The sequence below is a fragment of the Amborella trichopoda genome, chromosome 5 (assembly GCF_054954075.1).
Source record: "Amborella trichopoda isolate Santa Cruz 75 chromosome 5, AtrichopodaSantaCruz75HAP2 v2.0, whole genome shotgun sequence".
Classification (NCBI taxonomy): Eukaryota; Viridiplantae; Streptophyta; class Magnoliopsida; order Amborellales; family Amborellaceae; genus Amborella; species Amborella trichopoda.
This window is the reverse complement of record NC_142340.1, coordinates 12,639,075-12,664,080: the sequence shown is the minus strand read 5'-3', so window position 1 is coordinate 12,664,080 and position 25,006 is coordinate 12,639,075. Positions and strand designations below refer to the sequence as shown.

The 25,006-nt window shown below is 36.0% G+C and overlaps 1 protein-coding gene across 1 annotated transcript; it reads right to left on the bottom strand.

Annotated features, from left to right (window-relative positions):
• Nucleotides 1-378: 378 nt before the first annotated feature.
• On the bottom strand, nucleotides 379-17,322 carry LOC18443590 (heterogeneous nuclear ribonucleoprotein 1). The gene is made up of 7 exons (XM_011628529.3): nucleotides 17,238-17,322; nucleotides 16,953-17,143; nucleotides 16,733-16,773; nucleotides 1,960-2,123; nucleotides 1,761-1,857; nucleotides 1,525-1,694; nucleotides 379-1,055 (listed from the first exon to the last, which is right to left on the bottom strand). Exons 2-7 carry the CDS (start codon nucleotides 17,102-17,104, stop codon nucleotides 666-668), a joined length of 1,014 nt encoding a protein of 337 aa, XP_011626831.1. The 5' UTR covers nucleotides 17,105-17,143; nucleotides 17,238-17,322; the 3' UTR covers nucleotides 379-665.
• Nucleotides 17,323-25,006: the final 7,684 nt, after the last annotated feature.

The window sequence follows — 25,006 nt, the reverse complement described above, 5'->3', positions numbered from 1 at the left end:
AAAAAAGCATCACAATTCAAATTCTATTTGACCTATGATCATAAAATCACTTTCTTTCATGGCTCTATGATCACCACAATCTAGAAGAGCAACCGTGATGACCTTCACATCAGTGTCATAATCACATAGGGCATTTTAGAAAATTCATGAAACAAAAGACCATATTCGTTAAAACCTCCCCTATTTTTTTTATCTAGGGACTAGGACGATTTATTTGAAAGAAATAAATTGTGTTCTTCCCTTTTGGTTTTTGATAACCATTATTATTTATTATTTTTTTAAGTTACTAGTTGTTTGATTTACTCTAAGATTGAAAGAATGCTGGATTTAATTTTCAAGACTCCTTTCGCATCACCCTAACAAACTTTTTCACTTTGCTTTTGCAAAGAGCTCGAAAGCCCATCCTAAATGCCATCAGATAAGTAATGTATGATGAAGGATACAGCATACAACAAATCCTAGAAGCAAACAAGCTTTACAAGGACATCCAAGTTCAAGTACTTGCCAGTAAAAAGAGAAACAAATTCATTAGAGAACTTAGTTAACTTCTAAACTCAAAACTTCCAACACAGGACACTTGAAAAAGGAATAGAGATCGTATCCTCTTTAGAGATGCCACAGCACAACCGTTTCCTGCTACAAAATCCTGAATAAATCCTTGATGCCTATCTTCCATATGGATGGTACCGGTTGCTGGCACCACTACCATAACCCCTGCTGCCTCCATAAACACCGAACCCACTCGGGCTGCCATAACCATCACCACTGTCTGCATAACCAGCACCACCATACATTCCACCACCATATGCAGCCCCATACCCACTCCCATAACCACCGGCATAACCAACCCCTCCATAGCCCCCATATCCACCACCATAACCTCCACCTCCCCCGTAACCGCCACTTACAAAGCCCCCCATCCTTCCCCCAGACCTGTAGCCCCCACCATAACCACCATATACACCTCCATAACCACCACCACCATAGCCACCTCTCATGTTATTCCCGCGCTCTGGGAGTGCAGGTTTTCTTGGCTCTGCCTTTTTTATCTCCACCTGCAAAAACCATCACAATCACATATCCAGACTCAAATCTCCTGAATCAGTGCATCAAAATTAATGGTAATTATGTGTATCCTCTAACTTCCTAGTAACAAGAGACCTATCAAATTCAAAAGGATAAAGAGGGTGAGCAAAAATATGGGAGATCAAGGTCCCAGAGAAAAAATGGGATGTGGGAAGAATTTCAGAAAAAGGAAAACGAAATGATATTGTAAGACTTTAAACTCAAAGATGACCAGAGAGAGGATGAGGGGTAAATGCATTATGTGAATGAGATTTTGGGTTGAAGGAAAGGAGAACAAAGAAAAGGACACAGAGGATTTCATAAACCCACCCAATGCAAAATATTAAAAAAAAAAAAAAACAAGTGCAGAAGAACTACTCTCTGTTTCTATAAAAGTTGGGTTTTATCGTCTCAAGTGTGTGTATGCCCATGTATTAAAACTTCAACCAATTAATGCACCTTCTTTCCTCCGATCTCATGGACCTTTCCCTTAGAGATGATTTCATCAACAGTCTCATCATTCTTGAATGTGACGAAAGCAAATCCCCGTGAACGGCCAGTTCCATGATCCAGCATTATCTGGTGATCCACCACCTCACCATATGATGAGAAGTATTCCTTCAATTCATCTGCAAAGTTTGGCACATGAAGTTAGTGACAAAAGGACACAAGGAAAACAAGGGATTGATTACTACCATCAGTCAGAGATGTCGGAATCCCGCCAACAAAAATTTTCTTTGTTCTTGGCCCTTTAGTGGACATCTCACGAGGAACAGTCCTCTTTACTTCTACCTGAGATAAAGCAAGTACAACAAGTCAATCAAAGAAATATAATATAATATTCTTCAAGAGAAAATGAAATTTCATAAATTAAAAAAAAAAGTGTTTACCCACCTCTCGCCCATCAATAACATGTTCATCCTCAAGCACCTTATCCAAGGTTGATGGATCAGCAAATGTTACGAATCCAAAGCCACGAGGTATACCCGTCTGCTTGTCTTTCATGATAACAGAATCAGTAATTGCCCCATATTTCTTGAAGTGCTTGGTAAAGGTATCTGGACAAATCAGCAAAGCAAAAGAATTAACTTAAAATGTGGAAAGAGATAGTATAACCTTGTTATCTATGACCAGGTGAAAATTGATATCAAATCATATTTCAATATCTAAATTAGGAGAAGAAACATTAAACCAAGAAAAGGGAGACAACTGAATTAATTCCTAATAATGGAAGCCAAGTTCTTACTTCCACACCATAGAGAAACAACAAGAAACAATGCCCTCAACTTGTTTTGGAGAGAATATGTATACTAAGGCCGTGTTTGAAGAAAGGAAAAGGAAGAGGGGGCTGCCACGGCAACCTCTTACAGAAAAAGTGGAACACACACTACGTCTTCCACAAACGGGGCAAAATTAATAGGGGCGTGGAAGGCCATGCTTCCATATTGCAGCTTCCAGGCCTCCATCATAAACACCGAAGGTTGATTTTGGTGGAAGTTGGGTTTCCCACTCCCGAAAAGTTCTACCTATCAGACCCCCTGTCTGTCTGTTTAGAATCAAGTGCCCATTTTCACACTGACAACAGGAGGAAACCCTATAATAAAGCTCTCTTTTGTTTGGAGCACACATGGCATCCACTTTAAAAATATCCATTAGCCACTAATAGTACAGTATGAGAGACACCGATACTTGATTCATAGACTTCAGGGCCAGAAAATTTTTCTTATTCAAGGTAAATTGGTACAAAATAGTCCAACAACTGCTAGTACAAGAACTTCAAGGTGCCACAATGTGCATTAGGCAGAAGATTTAGAGTAAACTTTGGTCGAAGCATTCAACTTATCCAACTACTTCAAGGCAACTACTTGGAGATAATAGCCTCGGTTTTTTGTCCATTTGTTTGATGCAAGTGCCCGACTTACTATAATTGAATAAAAATAGTCATCATCATCAAAACCCTTTCCCAACTATTTGGGGTCGGCTACATGAAACCTAATCTATCATTCTGCTCTATCAAGGGTCATAGCCTCAGTGAGGCCGTAAGTCACCATATCTTTTCTCACTACTTCCAACCATGTCCCTTTGGACCTATCCCTTGCTCTTTTCTAGCCTTCCACTTGAACCAACTTGCACCTCCTAACAGATGTTATACTGGGTCTATATTGCACATGGCCAGCCTACCTAAGTCTACTTTCTTTCATCTAATCACCTATTGGAGCTACATTTAAATTCCACCAAACATATTCATTTTCAATTCTATCCCTTCTTGTATTGTCATTCAGCCATCTCAACATCATAATCTCAGCTACATTCATCCTATGGGTATGTAATATGAAATAGAGCCAAAAGCAACACAAGAAACCTGACATAGGGTAACTTCAAGATCTATAACTCCACTAACTCCTGCATAAGACCAAGATGATAAACCCAACATGCACCTATTAGTGATGGCTGTGGACCAGTATTAGCTACAGTAAATATTGGGGAATTAAGATTTAAGCTTGGCTTTTGCTTTTGTCCTAGTATCCAGTCTTTGTGCAACTGACAGCAACTTTTGATATTTTATTGATTGGCTACAAGCTTTTGTGCCCCTTGCATACACATATACAACTGCCTGCATACATACATAGACAAATGCAGTGAACAAGGACAAAAAATCACCATTTTCCAGCCTCAAAAACTACATTTTAATATTCTTTTAAAGAACGAAAAAAATTTCGATCTTTTCAATTTCTTGCAAAATCAAAAGTAATAGATCTGATACTTTTTGAGACTTGAAGGTCGCAAAACAAGTCTTTCAGCAACCAAAGGGCACCGATATGAGCCATGTTCGACTAGGTTTTAAAGGTTAGTGTATTTCATTTCTTAATTAATTGTAAACATTTTTTGTTTATTCTGGTTATTGTTTTTGTGTTTTTGTTTCCAAACAGATTTTTGGATTTTTGACCCCTATTGAAGAGTGGTTTCTAGTTTTGAGTTAAATAAAATTTTTATTAAGATTGTGTAATGCAAGCTTGATAAAGCATCAAATTAGGTAACCCAATCTTACTAAAACGTCAACAAACTCAAATATTGCGGGACTTTTTCCTACTTTATTAGTCCTTAAATTGTCCAAATATTGAAAAGGGTCAATAGGTATTTTATTACCCATTTTCTATGTTTTGGTGATTTCTTTTTTATATCTGATGTGCCATTAGTGACTTTTTCCACATACTTGGGTAATTGCTTTTTTTGGTAACGTGATGAATATTTTTTGAGATGAAATTGATTCTTTGCGTCTTACACCACATACTTAATTTTTGCAAATTATTGAATAATGAATACTTTTGAGCGGTTACAAGAATACTTTTTTTCTTTAGGGAAGTGTTACAACAACATTTTATACTTGCAAATCAATAAATAGTAATATATATTCGGTCAAATTGGTTAGTCGAGTGCCTTTTTTTGAACTTTGGGTCTTTAGGTTTTTGCCTCGTGAATTTGTCTAGCATTCATATTTGAATTGTTAGAAGTTTTTCTAGCTTGGGTTATTATACTCAATACTTGATTTTTTTTCTTCGTTTTTTTTTTTTTTGTTGCATCTTAGACTTGATGTATATGCATCCAAGAATGGTTGTGGTGGTTTGGTACAATTTTCAAGGGTGTGGTAATTTATTGAGTAGGTAACCATGACTTATTCTAGTTTGATAAAAAAAGACAATCTCAGTTGGAAATATGTATCTTGTCCCAATCCGAATAACAAAAATAGGGTAGCGTTCTAATTATTGCAGAAAGTATCTTAATTCCTGCATAAATCAATTTAAAAAACATTTGCTCAGCATTAAAAGGGATCTGGCCTCATGCACCCAAGTGCTTGTTGATGTCATGGTGGTACATACTATCTTCTAAGGTGTCTACTCCATAATATGCTCCATGCTCTCTAAGGTAAGGATCTCCACCATTTCTCTTCTCATTGAGAGCTTTTCTCTTATCCTTTGCTTGCTGTAAATCTTCAATTACAGTAGCATCTCCATCAAATTTCCTTGAGTATTTAATGATCCTTCATTGCTTTTTGAAACTATTCATGTGTATGCATAGTTTAGCCCTTAGATCTATCCATTAGACATCATTTTCTCCTCGATTTTTGCACTTGAAATTTTTGAGATTTTTAAGCATCATTGTTATGTAAATCAATGAGCATTTCATGCCCATTTGAGTACCATTTAGCTAGAGTATAGTCCTTGAGAAAATTATTTGAGAAATTGTACCAATCTACACTACATTATGGTTATTCATGTGTTATATGTGAATTCTTTGCACTTCACCTCATTGTTTTCATCTTCAAAAGTTCAGCTCTCTCTCAATTTAAGCCTAATTAAGTGGTAGATCAGTGAGTTTAAGCTCCTATTTGTGTGAGTGACATTAGCCCTTGTGACTTGAGCCATCTATGTTATCATCTCTGAGACAAATTTAAGTTCCTAAAAGATTTGTTTATGTGATCCGGGCACCAAAGGTTCGACCATTGACTTTCCTTGCATAATTTAAACTTATTTTACTGTAACTTCGAGTTTGTGAATGTTTTATGTTATGGAGATCGAAATGTAATGTTTTTTAGTGATGTACAAGTTGATGAAGGAATTGTATGTGCAATCCAGGTAATTCTATGTGCATAATGACATAGTTTGTATCTCCATGTGTAAAGTATTTGAGTTTGTAACTTGGGAAGCCAAGTGATATTTGAGTCCTTGCGATTAAAGTTTGAAGTTGTAACAGTGAGCTAAAAGAGTTTGGATTTGTATGTTTAAAATTTTTTGTTTAAGTTTCAAGTACAAGAGCTGTAACTAGAGCACTAGACTCTATATCACTGCAATTGGTATCCAAGCTATGGCTCTTTGAAGGTCCCCTTGGTTCTTTATTAGTGTCTTACATTGTACCCTAGGAATGCAAGTGCAAGCCATGGCATCCAAAGTCCATATTGACCGAACTAATTATAGAGGAAAAGTTATTGAACTAAGCCGAGTGGAGAAAAAAGATGGTTATGTCTTCCATAAGGATGATTTAACTCCACTTGTCTCAGCCCCCACCTAATAAGCCAGCCCGTAATGCATCCCAAGCCATACGAGAGGCTTATGCTACTTGGCACCATAAAAACCAGAGTGCTACACACAGTTTTAGCCACTATGCATGAAACTTATGTGAGAGAGTATGAAGACTACACCTCGGTGAAAGACATCTAGGATAGAATGCAGAGAAGATATGATACTCCATCTAGAGCTAAGAAGATCATTAAGATGAGGAGCCTTTCGACATGCAAGATGGATGGTCACACTAAGGTGCGTGATCACCAAAGAAAGTTCAAGCAATGTATCAAGGAAAGTGAAGTTGCCGGCACCCCTTCGACCAACAGACACTCACCACCCTCTTCAATGTCTCCATCTCTCCTTCATGGGAAGGGAATGTGGCAAACCTCCTGGCAAAAGAGACTCCCATGACCATTGATGAGATCGCCCACTTCATGAAGACCGAAAAACAAAGGAGGATGGCTATGGATGGACCAAAGGTCCATATGGTAAACCCTCCACTCCCTTCCTCTTCCTATCTCCCTACTTCAAATGCTAATTATGTGCAATGCCAGGGCTAGTGGGAGCACATCTAACAGTAATAACAATAAGAAATGAAAGGGAAAGGACAAATCAAGAAAGAACAAAGGAAATAGAAATCCTAAGGGTAAGCCATATAACAAGATGCCTCCTCCTCCTCCTCCACCACCTAGTTTCTACTCCCCTAGGAACCATGCACAAGCTAAAGGTAACCAAGCAAACCAAGGGAAGCAAATGCCTAAGCCTAAGTGATGGAGGGAAAAATTATACTTATTTTTAATTTCTATTCAATTTTAAAGGATGTGTATTTTGGTTTTAGTTTTAGGATTTATTTTTAAGATTTTTAGTTTTTTAGGAATTCTAAAGTTTTTATAGTTTTTTATTTATTTATTTAATGAGTATTATTCCTTAGTACTGTTCACTAGAATTGTTCACATAGGTAAACCTATCATTACAAAATTTAAGTTTAAGTTAGGACATATAGGTCATTTTAGTCATTGTATGGACATATAATGACTTTGAACATTGAATTATAATATATAAGAGATGTGTGGCCCTTGAGAGCGTCAATTCGACATGGTTTTCAGAAATTAAAAGAGAAAAAAGCTCAACCCTAGCTTGGGTGGAGAGAAGTAGCATATGGTTTCTTCGACTGGTGCTTGTGCTTGGTTGTTTCTTGCTGATTTTTATTGTTCCTTAAAATTTCTCTGCATCAAGTTGGAACCAAAGCTCGAGATCTACAAGAAGTACTGTAGCAGTGTAATTTACTGTAGCATCATACAAATATTACTGTAGCGCCAGTTTTTGGTGCCCTAGATCAACAACAACGAGGGGAAGTTACAATGGGGTATAGGGTTTGCTGATTTTGGCTAAGGTTTTGCTAGAACAACCCAGATATTGTGATTTCAGTAGCTTTTTGTTGATTATTTACCTAGGATTTGTGATTTTGGAGGAACTTGAAAGGCAAGTACAATAGCTCAAGCAACAATTCATGAACCTCGATAATGGGCAAGATGGGTGACCTTTCATCCTAAGATGATCTCGAGTACAAGCCTTTTCATTTTTGTGCTCCGCATGAGGAGTCGAGTTATGAAGATAGTGACAGAAGACCTAAATGTTGGGAACAACACTTTAGGGTGTGTTTGACACATGGAGTTTTTGGGAGTGGAAGGGACTCTCCCACAAATTATGGAAGACTGCTCTTCCATCATTTTTTATGGAAGAGAGGTCTTCCAAAAATGAACTCATTTTAACACTAAAAAAGAGCTGCATCGAAGGTTGCCCTTCCACTTTACAGCTTCCACACAATAATATCAAACATGGAAGTGGGACATTTAACTCCCACTTCTCAAAACTTCCACTTATCAAACATGCCCTTAGGGTTTTTGATTTGGAGGATGAGGTCCTTAATTTTGACACAGATCGTATCAAAATCAGTAGGATGTAGATTGGAATCTGTCACCAATCTCCGACGCATACTTAGGTGAAGAACAAGATCTTATAGGAGATCCAATCTATGATGATCAAGATTTTGTGGTTGAATTGGTATTTGATGAGGAAAAAGATGAAGGACTCAAAAGAGAATTAGTCCTTTATCTCAAAGATGCACCCGTAGTGTGTTCTAGAGCTGAATCTGGGCAAATTCGGCAAGGTTACATGGCTGAAGTGATGCAATTTCAACAAATTTATGTGATTAAAAATATTCTATCGACATACAATGACCCTTTCCTCAAGGGTTTCTCAATTCTAATCCACAATCATTGTGTTTTGATTAGTGCAATAACCCACAAAGTCCCAAGAACATGTTTAAAAAATTCGAGTTGAAGAATGTTGTCGGACTAACACCAATTTCATTTTAGCACACTTCAAAACTCGAGGACGAGTTTTCTCCAACCAAAGGAGAATGATGAAGGCAAAAATTATATTTATTTTTAATTTCTATTCAATTTTAAAGGATGTGTATTTTGATTTTAGTTTTGTAATTTATTTTTAGGATTTTTATTTTTTTTATGAATTCTAGGGTTTATATAATTTTTTATTTATTTAATGAGTATTATTCATAAATACTATTGATGAGTACTGCTCACAGGGGTAATACGGCCATTACAAAATTTAAGTTTAAGTTAGGATATATAGGTCATTTTAATCATTATATGGACATGTAATGTCTTTAAAAATCAAAGTTTTATATATAAGAGGTGTGTAGGGCTCTGAGAGGGTCATTTTCCACATGATTTTTAAAAATTCGAAGAGAGAAAGGCTTAAGCTTTTGGAACCCGAGCATATGGTATGGAGAAGAAGTTTCTTTGAATTATGCTTATGTTTAGCTTTATTTCTTACTGATTTTATTGTTCCCCCTGCACCACTAAGCCATCAACTCAACCTATTATAATAAATGGTAGGCCGATATCAGTTTTCAAAAAAACGAACCGCCCAGCTCCTAGGCAACCGCCAAGGCAATCCAGAAGGCTTGGGAGCATTGCCCAGGCCTAGGTGGCCAAACTGAGCGGCATTCCCTGGGCGGGCTGCCTAAGCGGTACGGAACCCGCCCAGAGCCGATGCCCCGCCAAGGGGCAAAAATTTTTTTTTTTTTTTTTTTTTTGTATTGATCTTTTTTTAAAATATAAACGGTTTGAAGGATGGGTTTTAAGTTGATTTCAAACCTAAACCCACAAGAACCCATTTGAGAGAGAAATAAACCTCAAGAAAACTAAATTTTGCGACTTTCATTGGATCGAAGTGTTTCTCAAAGTTACAGAAAACGGATCCAAACATCACCCAGGTTGATTTGATTTAGTTTTGGAGTTTTATAATATTACTAAAGGGTATTCTTTATTATTTTAACACCAGAAAACATCTCAGAGGTGGGAGTTTGGAGTGCGAGCAATCAAAGTGCCAAAAATTTATTTTTTAGATTGTTTGTTTTATTTTAAGATGTCTTCTTCAGGATCTAGTCAAAGTGAAGATCCAAGTTGGAAATAGGAATATAACCCAAATCCAAATGACAAAAACTTGCATTAGATGCATATTTGTGAAAGAGATACAAAATGGTGCATAAACCGGTTTCAAAAACATCTTGGCAGTATTAAGGGGGTTGTTGCTCCTTGTAAAAATGTTCCTGAAGTTATCAGAGAGAAGATTAAGCACTATATGAGTTCTATAAAACCAAAACAGGAACAAAATCCTTGTCATTTGAATAGGTCTATTTCTACTATTTCTAAAAGACGTGATCTGGGTTGGAAGTACAGTTATAATCCAAAACCAAACAATAAAAATCATATAAAGCGTAATTTTTGTGAAAAAGATACCAATGGGGGTAATAACCGACTCAAGAAACATCTTGCCAGTATTAAAGGGAATGTTGCTTCTTGTAAAAAGGTTCCTGAAGCTATTGGGATGAGACTAGACAACTTCTGAATTTAAAAGAAGTAGAAAATGATGAAAATGAGCCTTGTTCTGTGTATCTTCTCCAGATTCTTCTAGAAGTGGTGATCCAGATTGGAAGTATGGTTATAACCCAAATCCGAATGACAAAAATCGTATTAAATGTAATTATTGTGGAAAAGATTCTAATGGGGGCATTTACCTGTTTAAAAAACACCTTGCCGGTATTAAGGGGGATCTTGCCCCTTGCAAAAATGTTCCTAAGACTACCAGGGAGGAAATTATACAATATTTGAATTCAGGGAAGCACAAAAAGATAGAAAAGTGTAGAGCAACCAAAACTCTCTAAGGCCACATCTGCACATACCAATAAGAGGGAGGTAGAAGAAGAGGAGGAAGAGGCAGATTCAAAAGAAACAGAGGAGGACGAAAGTCATATTGAAGAGGGAGATGACTCTGATGATGATGGCCTCAATTCTGATGATATATGCTGAAGCTAACCATATTCCTTCTGATGATGATGATTGAATCGTGTTGAGTGTTGACTGTCGACTTGTTTCCTAGATTGTATATTTTCTTAATTTCTATATATTTTCTTTTTCTTTTTTTTAGTTTCTAGTTCTACTATCTAACTTTTGTGTGTATAGTCTACAGTGTATCAGACTATCAGTGTATGCTTGTATGGTTTTACTGATTTAGTATTGTATGAAAATATGGATTATGATCTTTTATGGATTATCAAAATTCTCTTCTCAACTTCTATCTTCTTCTTTTAACTATGATTATGGTCTTATGGATTATCAAAATTCTTATGGACTATGGTCTTATGGATTATCAAAATTCTTATGGATTAATCATTATCAATCATCACTCGTCAATTTTTTTTAATCAACTGGGCCGCCCAGTTTTTGTGTGCCCGCCTAAGCGTTAGGCGGCCTTGATTCCCTTGGCCGCCTAGGTGTTGCCTAGCGCTTTTTGAAACACTAGACGACATGGCCTTCACCGAGGTGGTCTTCATACTCTTTCACATAAGTCTCATGCATAGTGGCTAAAACTCTGTTTAAAATCTCATACATAGTGGCTAAAACTATGTTTATGGTACTCCAGGTTTTACGGTGCCAAATAGCAAAAGCCTCTCTTGTGATTTGGGATGCATTACAGGCTGGCTCATTAGATAGGGGCTGAGACAAAAGTGGAGTCAAATCATCCTCATGGAAGACATAACAAACTTCCTTCTCCACTCGGCATAGTTCAACCCATTGAACTTTTCCTCCTTAAGTAGCTCATTCAATATGGACTTCAATGTCATGGTTTCTACTTTGCACTCTCATGATACAATCTAAGACACAAATGACGGACCAAGGGGACCTCCAAAAGAACCCTAGCTTTGATACCAATTAAAGCGATATAGAGTCTAGTGTGCTCTAGTTACAACTCTCGTACTTGAAACTTTAACAAAAAAATTTCCATTCAACATTTGGACATACAAATCCAAACACTCTTAGATCATTGTTACACCCTCGAACTTCAGATACATAGACTCAAATATCACTTGAAAATGAAAAATTACAACTCAATGGGGGTCCCCAAATTATAAACTCAAACACGTTGCACATGCAAATACAAACTATGTCAATATGCACATAGAATAGTGTATGAACTGCATATGCAATTTGTTCATCAACTTGTACATAACAAGAATACATTACATTTCATTCTCCATGGCATTAAAAATTCAAGAAAGTTACTGAGTGCAAATTATGCAAGGGAAGCCAATGGTAGAACCCTTCGTGCCCAGACCACATAAACAGATCTTTTAGGGACTTAATTTTGTCTCATAGATGATAGCACAGATGGCCCAAGTCATAAGGGATAATGTCACTCACACAAAGGGAAGCTTATGCTCTCTGATCTAACACTTGATTAGGTTCAAAATATGCGAGAGAGATGTTTTTTGAAGATGAAAACAGTCAATTTTGAAGATGAAAACAGTCTGGTAAAACCAAGTAGAAACAGCCCACATAGAACACATGAATATGACCATAGTGTAAGTGTAGAATGGTGCAATTTCTAAAACAATTTGCTCAAGGACCATATTCTAGCTAAATGGTAGTCCGATGGGTATGAAATGTTTACTGATTCGCATAAAAAGGATGCTCAATAATCTCAAAAAAAAAAAGAGGTGCATGAATCAAGGAGAAAATGGTGTCTAATGGATGAATCTAAAGGTTAGACCATGCATACCAAGAAGCAAACATGCATAGATTCAAAAGGCAATGAAGGATCATCAAATAATCAAGGAAAGGTGATGGAGATACTACTGTAATTGAAAATTTACAGCAAGCAAAGTACAGGAGAAAAGCTCAAAATGAAAAGAGAAATGGTGGAGATCCTTACCTTAGATCATGAAGCATGAAGCATAGTATGATGTAGACACCTTAGAAGATAGTATTCACAAGGATGAAGAAGGATGGAGCTCTGAGAGTGGGGCGTGGAGGCCCATCTCTCTCTCTCTCTCTCTCTCTCTCTCTCTCTCTCTCTCTCTCTCTCTCTCTCTAAGTAATACTCATAAGTTGTGTAGAGAAAATAAGGGTGAGCAAGGGTTTAAATAGAAGTGTGGTAGCCTCATATTGTGAGTAAATCAATTTAAGCCGTTAATGCTATTCATTTATGGCACATAAGAGGGCTATAATCCTAACTATACATCCACGCCTGGCCATCAAGATTAATGGATGTGATTGTACACCTTTATAACTCCATAAAAACCTAGATCAAGCCATTTTACCAAATTGTCCTAAGGTAGGAAATAGATTTCTCATAAAACTTTTACTCATTCAAAAATATTCCATAAGACTTTATGAAAATAATGAAACACCAAAAGGGTAGGGGATGCCCTTATCGTAATTTGGAAACTCTATTTTATAAAATACTCCAATTAAGATACTTATCATAGATAAGCCAATCACAATGTGTCATTTAATGGAATTTACATGGGTTTAGCCAATAAGATTAAGCCATCTAAAAAGGTGGATCAAGGAAGTATTTCCATTAAATACTTAGGATTTAAATCAAAATATTATGGCTAGCTCTCAACCGTAGGCACATGTGATCAAACACATATGTGTGGTAAAAACCCATGTGACAATTAAAAACAATTAAGCTATAAAACACAACTTTATTTAAAACATTATAACTAAAATGAACAAACAACTTAATTCTAAAAGAGAACACCCCCCATTTAGTTGGGCACCATGCCAACATCATCATCTAGGTAGGGTCGTGCGGTGCCACGTGCGACCCCCCACAAGGTGTCCTTCCTAGGAATATGTCCCAAACAAAATTTAAATACTCATTTTATACTTCAAAAAAAGTCCAAAAAATTCCCCAAAGTTCTCTAAAACATTTTCCACCAAAAAAACACATTTTTACACCTAAATAAAATCAAACAATTGGTAAATGAGATCTCTAAGCTGAAATCTAGGTATCAGAGTACTCCATTGTGCTAGTTCAAAATGGTGATCCACCATCTCAAAATGACCCAACAAGCCTTTGCTCCACGGTTTATGGCAGGGACGCATAATATGGCTTTAGGAAAGTAATCCCAATCAAGGACCCAACATTTCCGGATCTCAATGGATTATGGGCGCACCCTTAAGGACAAAGTAGTGCTCATATACAAGGGTCTTCTAATGGCACATGTGCACTAGATCATATACATCAAAAGAGTGGCTTCCAGTGAGACTGTGAGTATACATGCCATAGGGTGGTCGAGCTTTTGATTACCGGCTCATGTCCCATAAGTCAAAACCATGCGATACAGGGCCATTACTTGGAAGATACTTAGGTTATAATCACTTTTGGGTTCTCCTAGCCCTGGCCAACACACAATATCCATGAGGCATAAAATCTCATAAGTCCCTGACTAAAGGTGACCGCGATACCTCCATAATCTCTCTCTCTCTCTCTCTCTCTCTCTCTCTCTCTCTCTCTCATTGGGCCCCAATGCAAGAAGCACCCAAAATCATCTTCTACCACTCACTCCCACTACGCAAGAGAATATTCATTTTAAGGCCTTGAAAGGCCATAATTCCAACAAGTTCGACCATTCCAAACCAAACCAGCCGGTCCCGATCTCCTATTAATTCCGAAGAGTACCCCTTTTAGAACTTTTCGCTGTTTGTAATGAATTTTGACTTTCTTTTTTTTCTTTTTTTGGTCTTCTTGAACATAGTTCAGAGAATTTTGGTCATAAAAGAAGAATTAACAACAACAAAACTATTAATCACTGGGGATTTCATCAAGCCATACAAAAGTTCATAGCAACAAAAATAGTTACCAAGGTGAGATCGCATAAAACGACATAAATCGTTAATAGAAATGAAAGCTGTTGACCATATTGTTAATGGCAACATTCAAAGTTCAAGAATACAGATTCACCCACCTAGGCTGCCAAGGGGGTCCCAACCTCCTAGGCGATCGAGTGGCCACCTAGGCAGCTGCCTCGAATGGTGACTAGTTTCCTAGGCAAACAACTAGAGTGGGAAAGACTAGGGGCACATTGTGGGGATTGGGACATCCTAGCAGTTCCTATGAAGGGTGTTGCTCGGCACATAAAACACAAGGAGGAAGCACATGTCCAACTAAAAGGAGAATAATGGGGTCCAAATGTTGAGAGATTGTTAAAAGCATGAAGAGGGGCTATATATCAAACTAATGGGGAATGAGTAGGGACAGTTGTAGGGAGATTATTATGGAAGTAGTAGATGAGGGTGGAGTTGGATCAATCGAGACCATGGGATATGAGGCTCCTTATGAGCGCAAATTTTATTTTATAGCAAATTTCAACCAAAAATTATGTTCAAATCTTTGTCTTTGTCATGTAGTGCTCTTCTTATATGCCATATTCCTTAATCATGGTCATGAAATTGAATTTCAACAACTGGAACTTCTTATTCTTCTTCTTCTAAGGTGGCCCAAGGTATCCACCTACAAGCTTTTGGGTGCCCCCTTAGGTAATGCCTTGGCCCAAAAGGCAGGGACCGTGTAATGAGCTAATTAGGCACCTGCCTAGGGCTATTCAGTGTGGGATGGGGCCTCAACCGCCTAAGTAGCCAGCCTAGGTGGCAAATGCCCAAATTCTCAAACATTGGCAACGATAACCATTATAAAAGAGCATCAAGCTCATACATATGCAAGCATAAGCCAGGGAATTGCATAAAGCAAGACAAAGCATTAAGCCCACATGAAGCGTTTCAATTGCAATGAAAACGACAAGTAACATATAGAGAGATGAAGACACCACTTTGCATGAAATAACTTTCTAAACTAAGCAAGTAGGAACTAAGAAAGATGTGCTCAATTTCGGACAGTAATTTACAAGATGCTCTCATTCTCTATAATTATTCAACTACTTGAATTCTCAAGGTGCAATTGGGCTCAGGCCAGGATATCTCCAATAATAACCTAGCCCAATTGCTCGTAACTCCGTTTGGTTTGCACACCAAAAGAGAATGCTAGAGACGCAAACATAATGATGATTTGCCTTCTAGTGGTCACCTCAATGCTCTTTGGAGGCGACGAACACATTGCACAAAGGTTCGGCCTATAGAGAAAGAAACAACAGTATAGAAGCTGTCTACAAAAATTCAGCAAGCAAAGGAAGAAGGAAAAGAAAATTGGAAGAATGAAGCTCCTCAAAATGTCCACCATAGATGAATATGTAGAGAAAAAAAATGGAAGGAGCTTTTCTTGAAATTCATCAAACAAGATAAAGAACATGACATGAAGGAACCTTCTCTCTATAGATGTTTGGGTTTATATAGACTTACCAAAAGACAATGATGCCCTGTCTGACATCCATTGGCCATTAAAGAGGTTGGTTTATACTGGTCAACATAGATGGGATTATATTGTTCATCCAAGAGGTGAACAGGTATTGGTTATTCAAAAGGAGGGTCAGTATTAAGATTTAAGAATACCCTAAAAATCTAGGATATAACATCAGGTTTTAACATAAGAACCCCGGGATTATAGAGTTTACTATTAATGTTAAAATAAGACAACATCAGCATATCACTGTCTAACATAATACGAGTGTCAAAAACACCAATTTCAAATTTGGACCTTTAGACACGGAATGTCCATACACTATTCAAAGAAGGGTGAGGTGCAATTTTAGAAGAACTTAAGCATTTTAAAGTAGGATTTCAAGAAAAAAGGTTCTAACGGGATTTTAGGATTCCAAAGAGTCGGAAACAAGCATCATATCCTTGGTGTGTTGACAAGCACAAAAATTCTTGGACATGTGCATCCATGTCATGTCTCAAAATAATAACAATAGCCAAGCAAACAAAGAAAAAAAATTGTTTCCAGCAAACCAAAATCCACGAATAGCTAAATATAAAATGCAAGTAGATAAATATAAAATGCAAGGTAAAAAAAGATGACACATACATTCAGTCACGTACATTTAACAGAAAAGAAATCAAGATACAAGAAATAACTATTGATGAGTGACAAAAACCAATTAAATTAAGAAACTCCAAACACTATCCAGTAAATAAAACACCCAAAAACTTGCTCCCAATGACTAAAACCAAACGAAACATCAAAGAAGAGGCAAAATAGATAAAGAACGAATCATCAAATTATGCTTGAGAGAGATGTGAATGTTTACACAATTAGGAAATTAAACATTCCCATACCTTCAGATGTGCTCCAGGAGACACCTCCAACGAAGATTTTTCTAATCAAACAAGAAATTAGGGCATTGGAGTTAGCCAAACTGTGCTGTCCATTTCTAGCAGGCAATGGGAGGCTAATGACCTAGCACCAACCACTCCCTACATCTTATTCTAACTAACCAGAAACTAAGCCAACTCTGAAAACTAGACCTCACTTTGGACCCAGATAAAACTAACTAACCCTGGTGATGAATCCTTAACAGAGGAAGTATCTTCGCCTGCACTATTTACGTTATCAACCTCATCATCCTCATCTTCATAATGCTCTGAAACGTCTTCCTCGCCATTAGAGACAGCTATTTCATCTAAGGTTTGCTCCTCTGCAACATCCATGATCTCTTCCTTCTCTTTCGTCACTCTAATCCTATGAACCTGCAAACGAGTAAATGTTACTATAACTAGTCTGCTTATCCCAAACCCTAATATCACCTTGAACACTGAACCCCCAGCTATGGAAGCGCACTACCTCCTCTTAGGGTTCTCTGAATGGTTCCTAGGGTTTTGCAGCGGGTCTATACCGAAGGGATGCTTGCCGTTCCTACTTCGCAACTTAAACGAGGCGACAAATAACACCACGCGAGGCGACAAATAACATGTTATCAGATGTGGCAACCAAGTAAGGACACGATTTCGACACGGTGTCTCTTTCAGTGAATGATGTTTGACACCGTCGCTGTGTGTTTCATGGAGACCGTAAATTTGATACGTTTTTTAAATTGGTGCGGTTTGTATAGAGCCTAAGCTCTAAATAATCAAATTAAAGCCTACCTTCAAATAGTTTTGAGAAATGTGGTTTCGATATTGGAAATCTTTATGATAGAATTAAAAATGTACTTTAATTTTTATTTATAAAGTTTAAAGCTTTAAAATTAGCGTAGATCGATAGATATACGAAAATCTTGAAAATTGACAGTCCAAAAATGCGTTACTAGATGCACCATTTTCAAAATTTGAAATTCATTTTTTTCTTATGTCCATGCATCTTGATGTATAGATGCTCAAATTAGAGCCTTGGCACTATATAAATTTTTCCCTTTTGAAAGGGTGCAGTTTGCATGGAGCTGAGGCTTTAAACAATCAAAGTAAAGTGTACATTCAAATAGTATCCAAACTGTAGTTTTAATATTAAAAATCTTTGTGATAGCCTTAAAATATATTTTCATCTATAATTATAAATTTTAAAGCTTCAAAAATAGTATAGATTAAGTAAATCCATGAAAACTTGAAAAACTTGAAAATTGACAGTCCAAAAATGCGATGCACTATTTCCAAAATTTGAAATCCATTTTTTCTCATGTCTATGCATCTTAAGGTCGAAATGATCAATTTGAGGATATTTGATAATTGAAACAATTTCTTCTAATGAAATTTTTGAAGCGAGCGCTAAATTGATTGTTTAGAACCTCGCGCTTATAGAAACTTTTTCCCTTTCCAAATAGTGGCCCAAAGTGTCAAACCTACAAGGAAAATTTTATATAAGGTTTCAACCTTATACTGTATGCGTAAGGTGCACTTAAAAAACAACTAGTGAAGGTTGTTTCTATGTTGGAAAACCCTCAAATCAACCAACTCACTCTTTAGATTTATAGACGTGAAAAAAAAAAAGGGATTTCTAGTCCTAAAAATAGTTCATTTTCTAACTTATTATCTGGACCGGCCATTTCAATATTTTCAAGTGTTTATAGATATGTTTGATAGTTACCATTCATGAAACTTTAAATTTCATAATTGGGGGTAATAATAGATTTTCATATAATTTCATAATTGGGGGTAATAATAGATTTTCATATCATTGTAAGGCTTTGCGATACCCAAACTGCATTTTTTATATAAGTTTGAGGCACACCTTACTTCAATAGTATAAAGTTGACACTTTATACAAACCTCACCCAACCTACCGTGCCTAAATATAATAAAAGGTGTGTGGTGCTGCCATCGTACCTCTTAAGTAATTTTACAGCCTTGCATAAATATTTTATATATAACTCAAATGTATTCAACTTTGGGAAATTTTGGTAATACAACTGCTCTATTTCTTTTATTTTACACTCAGTTCCCTTTTTTTTATTTTTCCGATATATCCCCAAGTTGATAATCCAAGAGGCTTAGGTCATAGGACACCAAAGTACGGGTCGGCACTTGGATATGCCCAATGGCTCCAAAGTGCCGGGCAGCATTCCAAGTGTTGACCCGATCCGAAGCTCAGGTAGGTTCGGCACATGGAGTGTTGCCTTGTGCTCTAGATTTGCCACTGGGTGGGTGAGAAAAACCGAGACTGGATCAATGAAGGAAAATGAGCTAAAAAACATTCCCTTATGTACAATAAACTCATTCATCAGGGCCAGAATAGGAGCATCATGTCAAAATCACACTTGGTATGATCCACAATACTTTGGAGACCTATGACAAGTCCAGAGTGCAGGTCTGCACTTGGAGTGCCAACCCAACTGGAACTTAACTCAAGCACGGGGCATTTTGGAAAATGAAAAGAAAGGACAAAAAAAAAGAAGACATAAATGTAAAATGTAAAAATTAGGGGACATATTTTAAACTCTACAAAAGAAAAAATGATATTCATAAAATTTTCCCTTGAACTTAAGATGAAAACACCATTTTGGGTTTTGGCTGGAAATCTTTATCGCGTATAACTAGTGAAAAATAAGAAATTGTCATCCCACATATTTTACACTTTACACTCATATCTACTTTGAGTTTTTTTCCTTAAAATATCTTCGATCTATTAGTTCCAGACCACTTTGTTCTATATTTTATCTTAAGGAAATAGAAATGATCTAAAAATTTTAGTTTTGGACCGCTTTAATTCATAAAAATGAGCAATTTGGAATTAATAGTTCCAAATCACTTAGATATATACTTTCTGTTTGGAATCAAAGTGGTAAAGGACTATAAATTCCAGATAATTAAACTAAGATGAAAGCATAATATTGTTTATCCCCTACATATAGTGGAATTTAAAAAACTTTGTCGTTCCGTATATTTTACATTTTATGCTCATGTCTAATTTTTTTTTTTTCTTTTTTTTTTTCTAAAATATCCTCTCTAATAGTTCGAGGCCACTTTCCTCTATACTTTCGTAAGGAACCAAAGTGATCCAAAACTATTACTTCTGGACCTTTTATTTTATTACATGAGCAATTTGGAAACAATGTTTAAAAACGGATCGGTGACCAAGATCACACATATGAAAACCAGCTCGAATTGATGGATCAGTGGTCTAGATTTGGCCTGAAAATAAGTTTAAAAAATCACTAATTTTTTTAAAAATTTAGCTTTTTCGAGTTATGAAGAAAATAGGTATTGCTCATGTCCAAGTATTTGTTGTACATTGCGTTTATTTTATAATTAAATAGATAACTATAGCAAAAACAAATACTTTTGGGAATGGAGAAAATATTATGCTATGAGAGCAAAATAGTGATAAGAAAACGTTTCTTTGAAAGAAACGCTTGAAGAAGGGAAAAAGAGGGAGGAAAGCTGTGAATTTATATATATATCTAGAGAGAGAGAGAGAGAAAGTGAGAGAGAGATGTTTGCACCAAAACAGGTTTCATAAGTGCCACATGGGTAGACATTTGAAACATTACTAGCTTGACAAACTTCTAAAAGAGAGCATGCGTGCTGGCTTCTCACGATCGGTAAGATGGGGGTGCTTGGCTCCATCAGATGTGAGGTGGCTTTGTAGCTAGCAAGGAGATGGGTGGGCTACCTGACCACCCCTCGTTTATATAGAAAAAAATAGAAATTTTATACGAGGAAAATATTAAATTTAAAAGTTTTATAGAAATGAAATAATAATAATAATAATAATTATAATAATAATGGGATCCAAGTTAAGTCGCCTAGCTCCATTGCAAAAAACCGGTTGGTTTTGTTACAAAACTAATAATTCTGTTCCTGATAAACATGAATCAAACTCCTAGAAACCCCTCGAAATTTTGGCTAAGGGAATTCCTAAAAACTTTGATTTTAAGTCCGAAGGACTACGTAAACCCTAGTAGTACTTACAACACCTACGCCTAGTTTGATTATCCCGAAACTTATCCCAGATCAAAGTAGACATCTTTTCAATGGTCTAAGAATTGCACAAATTGGACAGTTAGATTGAAAACCGAAATCCTCGAAAGTCAAGGGGTGCGATTTACCAACCCCAAGTCAACCTATAATGCCCCATCTAAAAATACATTGAAAATACTAGAAAATCCCTAGAAAATAGACTGAAATCCCTAGGAAATTTGAAGTTAGAAACAAAAAATCCTAATAAATCCTAAAAAGTAGGATAATACCTTAAAAAATTCTTATAAAAATTATGCAAAATAAGGATAATTCCCCAAAAATCATAGAAAATCCAAAATTTTAGATTTGAGAATAGGAGACCCCAAATCCTTTAGAAACTTAGGGAAAACACCTCCTAACCTTAAGAAAGCTTAGGTAAACCTTATCTAAAAATCCCTAACCCTTTTTCAAACATTAAAAACCCTAGATCTAGCTGAAAGAACCTCAAATCTACCAAATTCCAGCAAGTAAGAAGCATCCAAAGAGGAGATGGTGGTACTAGAAGGATAGTCTGATCTAAGCCCAAAACTCCGGGTTTCGGGTCCCTAAGGTAAATATCTCTTCCCCTTCTTTAATGTAAGTTTATTTTCCATTAAATTAGTTTACTTTTTTTGCAAATTTCTATTATTATTAGATTAGTAATTTAGAAGTATTTGAAAGCCATAGAGACATATTCTAAACTTGGCGCTGCTAGTGAACCCAAAGTAGAACTAGATCTGTATGGATCTATGATGTTTATGAGCCCATAATTTGAGTGATCCTACTCTCTAAATTAACTCGTTTGCATGGTACTTGAGTTGATCTCTTTAGGAGATCGACACAAATCCGAGCGTAAATAATATATAAAATCAAAATAAAAAGCATATGGTAGTGGTGAATGCTATAAAGCTTGTTGCGGCAAAAGAATACAACCAGCAATATGGCATTGACTTGCACCAGTAGCCATATGACTATTGTTCAAACCACAATTTTTGTGGCATCTATCTGAGAATGGCCTTTATATCAGTTAGATGTTAAAAATGCATCTCTCAATGAGGAAGCGTACATGAAGCTACCTCTAGGAGTTATAAATACTCAAAAAATGGTGGGTAAGCATCAAAGAGCCCTAAATGGACTCAAACAAGTACTCAGGGCATGGTTTGTGAAATTTCGTAGTGTGGATGATATGAATAGTCAGTGATGATTTTGGAACTATTCACAAAATCAAACAAAAACTCAATCAAATATTTTAAATAAAAGACTTGGGATTCTTACCCTATTTCCTTGGATTAAAAATTACTTATTCCCCTTGTGGCTATCTATTATCGTAGTTCAAGTATGCTTCAGAAATTGTTTCATAAGTTCGACTTATAGATGATATTAAGAAGCTCGATAACCCCATTGAGTTGAATATAAAACTTTGAGCTACAGATGGTCAACTTCATCCTGGTCCAACCTTTTGTAGATGAATCATAGGGAACCTTGTATATCTCACAATTTTAAAACCAAAAATTGTTTATGCAGTGCATTTGGTTAGTCAGTTTCCAAGTGCTCCTCGATCTGTTCACCTCATTGTTGTCTTACATATAATCTACTATTTTAAGAATACTCTTTATCAGGCTTTATTTTTCTCCTCTTCTTTCTTACTTGAGTTTCGGGCATAAGCAATCTTCTGTGTTTTTCTAAGTGATTCTCTTCTATCCTGAAAAAGCAAGAAACAAAAATATATTGCCCAATCTACAATAGAAGTTGAATATAAGGTCATGACATAAATTACTACTGAAGTTGTTAGGCTTCATTGTTTACTCGCAGACATGGTTGTCACTATTGTCACTCTCACGCCACTCTATTGTGATAACAAGAGTGCCATCTATATTTCAAAGAATCCATAATTGCATAAACACACAAACCATATTGACAAGACTACTTGGTAGGCACAATTTATCTTCCATATATACCCCCTCTACACAACTTGTTGACTTCACCAAAATGCACTTTGTACCTCAATTCTCTTAGTTTGTGCCCAAAGTTTCCACAATTTCTTGGAAATCATTTTAAGTTTGAGGGGAAGTTGAATGTATATTTACTTTCTATTCTTGCTTGTACATATTAGGAACGTGATTCATCATATATGTTTCTTTGCCTGTACACAATTTTGTAACCCTATAAAATTAGGGTATTGTATATAATTTCATACAACCTAAAAAACAGAAATACAAAAAATTTCTCCATAATAGGCATCCCCTTACTATACTTTAAAATTCGCCCTTGCCAATCAACCCTAGGGATCTGTTTGACCCCAAAAACTCTAAAATTATCTTTATCCATTTCTAAAATCAAAACTGAAAAACAGAAGAGGAAAAAATGAAATGCAAAGGTTTAGAGCTTACAAATGTGCTCTAAGTGAATTCCCCCTCCAAGTTTGAATTGTGGACCATCCTTAAAGGTGGGGTTTTTCGAGCTCTAATCATTTTTTACTATTTTTTACATAGATCATAAGATGAATCAAGGATGATTTTTTTTAAATTTTCAAGTCATAGAACTCCTCTCAATACATGTTTTGTCCATGTTACTCGATGAACAATGTGATCTAGTGGCAGAATCTGTGTGTGTGTGTGTGTATGCTGTACACTTGTGATGCAGGGAGAAAAATAATGTTTACACTCCGATCCACGCAGATCTCTAGAATGAGATCTGCTTAAATCTTAGCAAAAAACTGAGTTCATTTTGAAAAAAGTAGAGAAAGTGGGGTTGCTTGAATTATGAGCTCCGAAAAATCTCATATCTATACATATCTAATCTTTTTTTAAGTCTACTGACAGTGCCAACTCCAAATCTATATTTTGATTAAAAAACTGCTTCTAAATTTAATTAAATCTAATAATAAATTAATTTTTAGAAAAAATTAAATAAAATAAAAAATTAAATAAAGAAAAACAAACTAAATTAAGTAAAGAAAGAGATACTTACCTCTAGGGACCCGAAACCCAAAGTTTCGGGCTTGGATCTGGCCGTTCTTCTTATTTGCTCCACCATCTCTTGTTTTGAATGTCTTTGCATGCTGAAATTAATAGATCTAAGATTCATTGACTTAGATATAAGGTTTCTAAGGCAGGGAGAAAAACTGTAAATTTTAGGTAGGGTCTATCTAGGCTTTTCTTGGGATTTCTTGAGTTTTGAGAAGAATTTCCTTAGTTTTCTAATGGTTTTGGGATCTCCAAATATTGAATATGAATTTTGGGATTTTCTGTGATTATTAGGGATTTGTTTTAATTTTTCAAAAAAAATCTCTAAGATTTTATCCTATTTTTGGGTATTTTTGGGCTATTTTTCTAATTTCTATAATTTCTAAAGGATTTTTTTATCTCTTTTTTTTATTTCTTTTCTAGTTTATTGTGGGGGATATTTATAGGATTCAATTGGTGATTTTTTTTTTTTTTTTTTTAATTTTATCGGAATTTTTTTGGATTTGTCATGAAGGTTTTGCCCTATCTAATTAAAGAAAATGCATTTTGATGGGTCATCAGGCGATGCATGGGCCTGCAGGGCCGCGTCACTGCCCAGCCTGTGGTCCAACAACTGGGTCTAACATGGACTACATTGTCATTTATTGGATCTTTTATCTATATGTCTGATTCGGGTGATTTTTAGACCGTTGAAAATCTCTAGGGGTTTACATGAAGTTGGAATAGGGTTTGGGTAGTTTTGGGACAATTATATTGGATCTAGGTTGCCTACGTTTTACTAGGGTTTTTGTGGTCCTTTAAGCTTAGAATCGAGCTTCTTAAGAATTCTTTTAGCTCGAATTTCGAGAGGGTGTCTACAAATAATTATAATATAAATATAAATAAAACAAAAGATGAGAGATTATACCCTCTCTCAAGGTCTGCAAGGAAATCCACCAATGCCATCTCTTAATATCTACAGGGGAATCTACCCCAAAAACGATTTTTTCACAAGACCAAGTTTTACTCAATTCATATTATGTGATCATTCTTTGATCTTTTACAATGAAAGAGGATCTCCCTTTAAATAGACTTAAAAAAAGATAAACAATATCTAAAAAAAACACATATATATCTCCCTCTCATTTACACGGGCTTGCCCTCTCTCCCTATCTTCTCTCTCTTTATTCCCCAATTTTCTTTCTCCTCACATCTTAAAATATATGGATTCTAAAAA